The 8,829-nt window shown below is 31.8% G+C and overlaps 1 protein-coding gene across 1 annotated transcript in view; it reads left to right on the forward strand.

The window, feature by feature from the left end:
- LOC107578432 (receptor-type tyrosine-protein phosphatase mu-like) overlaps nucleotides 1-8,829 on the forward strand; it is a 97,833-nt gene that overhangs the window by 67,366 nt on the left and 21,638 nt on the right. Inside the window, exon 9 of the mRNA XM_016264389.1 lies at nucleotides 122-224. Within this exon, the coding sequence (XP_016119875.1) occupies nucleotides 122-224 (103 nt within the window). The remainder of the gene's footprint in view (nucleotides 1-121; nucleotides 225-8,829) is intronic.

The following is an 8,829-nucleotide window of genomic DNA, read 5'->3' on the forward strand; positions in this document are numbered from 1 at the left end:
AGAGAGAGAGAGTGTGAGTGTGTGTGTGTGTGTGTGTGTGTGTGAGAGAGAGAGAGAGAGAGCATGTGTGTGTGTGTGTGTGAGAGAGACGTGCTCATTTGTCGCCTGTCAATCATAACAGCGCCGCAGATGCCGGGATACGAGCAGGAGACGCCGCTGAATCAGACCGACAGCACGGTGACTGTTCTGCTGAAACCAGCCCGGAGCCGCGGAGCACCGGTTAGGTGCGTCAAACATTCTCACACTCTCACAAACACACACACACTCACACACTCACACAGACACACACACACACACACACACAGACAGACACTCACACACACACACACACACACACACACATTTTATTATTTTATTTGGATCCACAAGACAAGCAACAAAAACAGAATCCAAATACTTTGGGAAGTCAGTTTGCAAGACGACAGGCACACATGGCTAACATACATTCACAAGTCCTTATATTTATAACATTCAACACTCAAGGATAGACAAAACATCTTCGTTTCCATATTTGCATACTCCCTATAGTGGCCAACTTTACAAAATTTTGCGAGTTTTTTTGCTTTCTTTTTTTGCAAACACACACACTCTCTCTCTCTCACACACACACACTCTCACACACACACACACTCACACACACACAGACACACACACACGTTTAATCTTCCTCAAAGCTAAGAAAATACAGTCGAAAGCAAATGAACTGAGCCGCTGTTCAGATTAGACTCAGATTGTTATTGTAGTGTCAGTGTTGTGTGTTTGAGTGTTTGCTCTCGGCGCAACGCTCTTCTTGTGTCTTGAAGATAAGTTTCCTTCACTCAGAATCCTGCAGCGCTAGATTGTGGGCGGGCGATTCCTCTCAGTCTGAGTGATTCTCAGCAGCACTTCATGTGTGTTTGCGCTCGTGATGATAATGTCTGCGGCTGCTTCATTATTCAGCAGATGGTTCTGGTCGAGGGTCGCAGGTAACTCAACCCTGGCAGCACAGAAAGTGAGGATAAAAGCATCTGCAGACTGAATGCATGTAAATGTGAGTGTTATTGAGATCACTCAGAGCTTGAGCGCGTATGAGACGTTACCTATAGATGATGTGATATCAGATGAACTCGCTCGTCGTCGCTCAGTGACTGTGACGCTGAGAGTGCTTCGGTGGATCGGCTGAAGCTGTGCATCGTCTGCTGTAACTCGGTTCCTGCGGCGTTTAAAAGCCTCCATTAAGAGCCAGAGAGACGGCAGCGGGATAGCAGGGTTAGGACGACTTTTTAGTGCATTTAGAAAAGATGCCTAACAAAGAAAAAAGTTTTTTTCAAAGTTAAGTAAGTGTTAGAGGAAAAAAACATTCTTAAAGTAAAGTTTAAGGAATGTTCATTTAACTTTACAGTTTTTTTTTCAACTGCTTTCACAGAAACTCTTTCCTCGTCACACAGTTTCTGAAAGCTGACACTCAAACAGCAGAAGCACACACCAAACCTACAGAACCAGACACTAATACTCAGCCTTTGACTTTTTTAATTTCACAAAACACTTTTTGTAAAACACAACACACAGTTCTCGATGTAACCGCTGAGAGTGCTTCGGTGGATCGGCTGAAGCTGTGCATCGTCTGCTGTAACTCGGTTCCTGCGGCGTTTAAAAGCCTCCATTAAGAGCCAGAGAGACGGCAGCGGGATAGCAGGGTTAGGACGACTTTTTAGTGCATTTAGAAAAGATGCCTAACAAAGAAAAAAGTTTTTTCAAAGTTAAGTAAGTGTTAGAGGAAAAAAACATTCTTAAAGTAAAGTTTAAGGAATGTTCATTTAACTTTACAGTTTTTTTTTCAACTGCTTTCACAGAAACTCTTTCCTCGTCACACAGTTTCTGAAAGCTGACACTCAAACAGCAGAAGCACACACCAAACCTACAAAACCATACGCTAATACTCAGCCTTTGACGTTTTTAATTTCACAAAACACTTTTTGTAAAACACAACACACAGTTCTCGATGTAACACACACACATCTAACAGGAATTAATATTACGGCAAAGGTGTTTGCAAATGTTTGCTTTTGAGATGTGTTTGTGATATTTTGAATGCAGCGCTTCGTTTCTCAGAATGTCCTTATGATGTTATTTGCACTCGATGAACGTTCTACGAAATGTTTTTTTGTAACCTTTAAATAACATTCGAATCACAAACTGGTTCTTAGAACATTAAAAATAAACATTCAAATAATCAGTGCTGGCTAGATTACTTTCTGATTACTTTTGATTGCTCATTTGTCACATTGATTTAAATAGGATAATCTTTAATCATTTAGCAGACGCTTTTATCCAAAGCGACTTACAAATGAGGACAATAGAAGTAATCAAAACTAACAAAAGAGCAATGATATGCAAGTGCTGTAACAAGTCTCAGTTAGCTTAATGCAGTACACATAGCAAAGTTTATAATATATATGTGTGTATATAATATATATATATATATACAGTGTGTGTATATATAAAGAAACAAGTAGATAGAATAGAAAAAGAGTAGGGAACACTTGTGTTAGAGGGTCATTTTTTTATAATAAATAAAATGAAAACAAGCAGTTAGAGAACAAGTTTTAGAAGATCAAGTGTGTTTTTAAATAAAAAAGAAAACAAATAGATAAAATAGAATTAGAATGGAAAGTGCAAGTGTTAGAGGGTCGGGTGTTTTTTTTGTTTAAATGGGGACGACTGTAGTCTTCATCTCTTGCTTTATTTTCAGCAGAAATCTTGATGAATGAATGATGGAAGCATGAATAAACCACGCGTTTGTTTTTGCACTTCTGACTTTACGGTGAAATATTCAGACGATATTCTTGTCTGAGGGCGTTTTAATGGAGGAGGACAGACGGGTGACAAAAGATGCTGTTAGAAGCGTCTCACGCGTCGCCTTCAGTCTGGAAACGCTTTCTCTTTCACTGCGTCTTCATGCATGATTCAGCTCCAGATTCCCGTGATCCCCCTCATCTTAATTAGCTCTGGCAGGTCTTGATGAAAAGCACATCTCGTTAATTACGGCGTAAGGGTGGGTTTTGTTTAGCGGCGGCGAGCGTGATTTCGCACGTTAAGAAGGGGATCTGGCTTTGGGTGCTTTAGCCCAGCGTTGAATAACTGCCACTTCACGCTTTAGCGTAGATTTAGACTCACACGCTCATCTCCACATCAACAATAACTCAACGCAAATATCAAAAAACGTGTGCTTATTTCAGATAGTTTCCAAAGCAGTTTTCATTTAGTTTAACTTGATGTACTAAAATAACAAACTTGAATGAAAACGATGTATATATATATATATATATAAACCTAAAAATGTAAAAAAAAAAAACTCCTAAAAAAAAGGTAATGATAGCTAAAATGGAAAATACAAATATAAAAATGTATTCAAAATATATTTTAAAAAAAATTATAATCCGGGTCCAAAATCAGTATCACAACATGGTTATTTTTGTTAGAAATTCAACAAAGAAATTATTTCATAATTAATATTTGCATATCTTAACTGCAAAAAGTCTTGTTCTTCCGAATGTTTTTTGTTATAATAATATTTTATGGAATATTATTATATTATAAAATTATGTTTTATTTTTATACTGTTTTGCATTTCAAGTACATTCTTAAATCAAGAAACATTTCAATGACAAGATATTAAATCTGGTTTTCTGATAAATAATATTATATATTATTGTATATAAATGAAATATATTATTTTATAAAGTAAAATTCCCCTTATTGTTATAACTACTAAGTATTATTTATTAATTATTATTATTACTTGTATTTTTTATTAATTTTGACAATTAATTTGTACTTTTATGAATTATTTTTATTTTAAAAAATGTATTTTTACCCAAAATTCTCATTACTGTAATGTTAAATAAACAATCTTTACTGTAATGCTTTTATTTTATTTTATTTTAGTATCATTTAATTTTAAAATGTAGTAAAATACATAAATATTTGTAAAAAAATTATTTTAAAAAATTGCATTTTACATCAAATTTACATGCTTTTTTCTTGCATGCATGCATAAATACATACATAAATAAACAATCCTTACTGTAATGCTTTTATTTTATTTTATTTTTGTATCATTTAATTTTGAAATGTACTAAAATACTTAAATATTTGTTAAAAATAATTTAAAAAATTTGCATTTTACTCCAAATTTACATGCTTTTTACATACTTTTTACATACTTCTTACATGCATAAATAAGTAAATAAGTATTATTTCAATAAAAGATGTGTGTGACTCACAGCAGTTGTGTAAAGAGTGTGTCAGCGTCTCGTGTGTCCATCACAGTGTGAGGTTATTCAGAGCGAATCGCAGCGGCTGTGTGTTTCTGACAGAGATCATGCGACTGAGACGGTGTTCAGGTGAAGCCGGGGGAAATTAGAAAAGTGGCGCAGCTGGATGAAAATAGAAATGTGTTTTTAAACGCTTTCACATTGCTGCTCTATTCTGGCAGAAATTGGTCACAGCTGGTTTGAGCCGAGCTGCCTGCCTTTATATCCGATGCGTGTAAACGTGAAAACACGACTGCGCGGTTAAACAGCTTCTCCAGCAGCAGATGTTTCATCCTCATCGTAAATGCGATTCGATTGCTTTGGGAGAGCGTTCAATACAAGCGTGTGCGACTGAAAACACGTCTTAATTCAATCAGAGCACGTTTGCTGTGTTTTCATGGATTTCATAGCAGATACGATGGATTTTGATGTGTGTTTTTTCCTATTACTGTAATTATTACAATTACAACGAATTTAGGTTATTATTATTATATATATATATATTTTGTATTATACATTCATTTTATTTTGATTTATTTTTTATTTAATTTTAATTTAATTTAATTGTATTTTATTTTATTTTAAAATGGAAATGAGTGTGACTTGAGTGTAAAAATAGTTTTTTTAAATGATAACAGACATAACTTTTTACCCTTAATTATCATTACTGTAATGCAAAAATATTATTTTATTATTTTTAATTTAATTACATTTATTTATTTTATTTTTTCCCATTACTGTAATTGCTACAATTACAATGATTGTAGGTTATTATTATTATTATACATTAATATTAATTTTATTTACTTTTTAATTTAAGTTTAATTTAATTTTAAAAATGGAAATGAGTGTGACTTTATGCTCAGTAAGTAGTAAAACATTTTTTTAAATTATAAAATATATCAAATTTTACCCTAAATTATCATTACTGTAATGCAAAAAATATTATTTTATTATTTTTAATTGAATTGAATTGTATTTATTATTAATTATATAGAAAGTGTAAATATTTGATCAACAATTTTTCAACATTTATTTATTTATATATATATATATATATATATATATATATAAAATATTAGCATTTTACCCTAAATGCTTAATTTAATTTATTTCAATTCAATTTAATTTAATTTAATTATTTTTTGTATCATTTAAAAAGGAAATATGTGTAACTTTATGCATATATATATACATGTACACGCACATATAAGATGTATTGTTTTAAGCATTACTTCAACTGAAAATGTGTGTGGCTTCATGAGTATCATGGTGTCTATTTTGGCAGAAATTGGTCACAGCTGCTTTGCCTTTATATCTGCCGCGTGTAAACGTGAAAACACGAGGCGAGATTAAACCGCATCTCAAACAGCAGCCGATGCTGAATGCGCTCGGATTGCTTTGAGCGAGCGCGTGGGACTGAACTGAATGCGAGCGCGTGTTGGTCTTTTCACGGCAGACGAGATGTTTTCTGAAGTCTGGCTCAGTGGCGTAAGGGGATCTGGCTGCTGTTCTTCGCCGTCGCCCCCGCAGGTTTTCATGAGGAACGCTCCTCTATTTCTGGAGACGATGGGATTGTTCTCGCTCTCGTCCCTCGAGGCGGCTGCTCTTTTCTGCGTTTTTCCTCTGCTATTGTTTCTTCGGTCAGAGTCGCGTCTCGGGAGAGTCTCTGTGTGTCTCGGCGCATCGCTGATGATGACAGAAAGCAGCTTTTATTACTGCGTGGATCATATGCTTAGAAATCTTTATCCTCTTTTGATTTCCCCGGTTCCTCTTAAAGAACAGCAGAGGAACCAGTCGTGCTGCTTTTACAGCCCCTCATCGTCCTTTTATGATCCTTTGTCATTTTAGGATATTTTATTCCAAGTTGATTTTTATTAACTTCCGTTGAAATCATAACAGCATTTTGTCTTTATAGAATTTTATGAGTTTTTAGGTGATTCTCAACTTCAGATCATATTCACCTCAAAAAGAAAGAAAATGAGGCCTGGTTTTAGAACCAGTATTTTTATTTATTTATTTTTTCCTTTATTATATTTTATAAATTACATTTTTTTTTACTGTAATGCATTTTAAAATTTTATAAAATTTTATTTTATTTTATTAAATCTTATTCCAGTTGAAAATGTAGGCTTTTCAAATGGGAACTTAATTTTTTTTAGAAAATAGTAAAATTTTAGAAAAATTATTTTTTACTCCAAATTATCATTACTGTAATGCAAAAAAATATGTATAAATTTACTATTATATATATATATATATATATATATATATATATATATATATATATATATATATATATAAAATACTATAATATTTAATTGTTTTTTTAAGTCGAAAATGTGTGATATGTGAAATGTTTTTTATAATGAATTTTTTTTATCACATTTTACCCTAAATTCTCATTACTGTAATCCTTTTTTATTTTATTTAAAGCATTATTTAAATTAAAAACGTGTTTGACTTTATGCTCACACCAACTGTCCAATGAGTACTTTTAAAAAATATATATTGTATAAATTTACTATTATATATATATATATATATATATATGAGACTGTGACCGAATGACTCCATATATATATAAAATACTATAATATTTAATTGTTTTTTTAAGTCGAAAATGTGTGATATGTGAAATGTTTTTTATAATGAATTTTTTTTATCACATTTTAACCTAAATTCTCATTACTGTAATCCTTTTTTATTTTATTTAAAGCATTATTTAAATTAAAAACATGTTTGACTTTATGCTCACACCAACCGTCCAATGAGTACTTTTAAAAAATATATATACATTTATTTTTATTAAAAAAAAACTAACATTTTACCCCAAATTCTCATGACTTTTTATTACTTTTATAATGTAAAAAATAGTTTATTTGATATAAGTTTTATTTCAATTAAAAATGTGTATGACTTTACTTTTTTTTTTCTTTCAAATGTAAAGTTATTTATTAAAATCTAAACTCCAACCCTTGCTGTAATGCAAAAAAGATGTACTTTTATTGTACTTTATTATTTAAATAGCTTATTATTTGAAAGAAAGTCGAATAAATTGAAAATGAAAAATAAATTGAAAATTTGTGTGACGTTATGTTCACACAAATTTTCCAATGAGTACTTTTTACCATAGTACTGTACAAAATAAGAAAGCATTTTTTATTTTACGGCCAGGACATGTTTGTTTAGGGGTTTTGTTATGTTTTGTCCTGAAACCTGTCGTCTCTGTCAGACTCTCGGACTGTAAATTCTCCTGAAAGTGAATCTCTGTCTTCGTGTTTTCCTGCTGTCCTCCAGAATCCGGCGCTGATCCTCAGCAGGTTTATGAAAGCGGGAGTAAATCAGGGATCTTTAGAGATGCTATTAAATCTGCTGGACACACGAGGCTGATCAATACGTCCAGCGCTCGCCTTAACTTCACACATACATCACACTCAGACGGAGATATGAATCCTCTAGCTTTGTGACACTTTAGAATAATGTACATTTATATTCATATAAAGCAGGTTCCAAAAGACCGCACTGAAACCACTGAAACATGTTGATGCAATTTAATTCATTATTTATTCATTTTAATTAAAGCTGGAAAATCACTAAAACCTATTCATTGATTTTTTTAATGTATTTATTTGGTTGGGTATTTATTTAGTTTGTTAGTTGTGTATTTAGTTTATTTTTTATGTCAATTAAAGCTGCAAAACAGTTTTAGAATATACTACACTAAAAATGGCTAACACCTGTGAAGTGAATTGAATTTATTCACTTATTATTTGAATATTTATTTATTTATTTAGTTGGTTGGTTATTTTATTTGTTTGTTCAAAATAAAGATGCAAAACAAAGTTTTAGAATTTTAAAAAGTTAGGAATAATGTATGATTATTACTAAAATTACAAAAACCTGTGAATTAATTAATTCATTAGTTTGTTTGTTTGTTTTTAATTTCAATAAAAATAATTGTAGAATTTAGAAAGTTAGAATTAATGTACAACACCACCAAACTCACTCAAACTACTTTTGTTTGTTTATTTATTTATTCCAAAACAAAAAAATTTTTAATTATAGTGAAATATATTAACATAAGACATTTTTCATATTCATGTTTTTATATTTTTAATAGAAGAAATATTACTTTTTATTATTGTAAAATGCAATATACACTTGTAGTTATGAATAGAAAAGTGCTAAATCGACATATTCTGCTGGTGGTATCAGACTTTGGGACCCTCTGTGAATTCTAATATTTGCACATGTAAGTAATATGTGAATATTCATAAGAATAATATTCATATTCATAATATGTGTGACAGTATGTGTCTTAACGACTTCCTAATGAAAGACACATACATACACTGAGTGCTAGGAATGAATCTGCAGGAGGTGTTTGTGTTTGTCACATTCACAGCTTGTTTCTGAGAAATAAAGCGTAGTCCTAATGATGATGATGATGATTGTGTTTCATACAGCTGTGTGTGTTTGGTGCTGATGTGTGTGTGTGTGTGTGTGTGTGTGTGTGAGTGAGTGTGTGTGT

Source organism: Sinocyclocheilus grahami, unplaced genomic scaffold (genome assembly GCF_001515645.1).
Source record: "Sinocyclocheilus grahami isolate Dianchi unplaced genomic scaffold, SAMN03320097.WGS_v1.1 scaffold32.1, whole genome shotgun sequence".
Taxonomy (NCBI): Eukaryota; Metazoa; Chordata; class Actinopteri; order Cypriniformes; family Cyprinidae; genus Sinocyclocheilus; species Sinocyclocheilus grahami.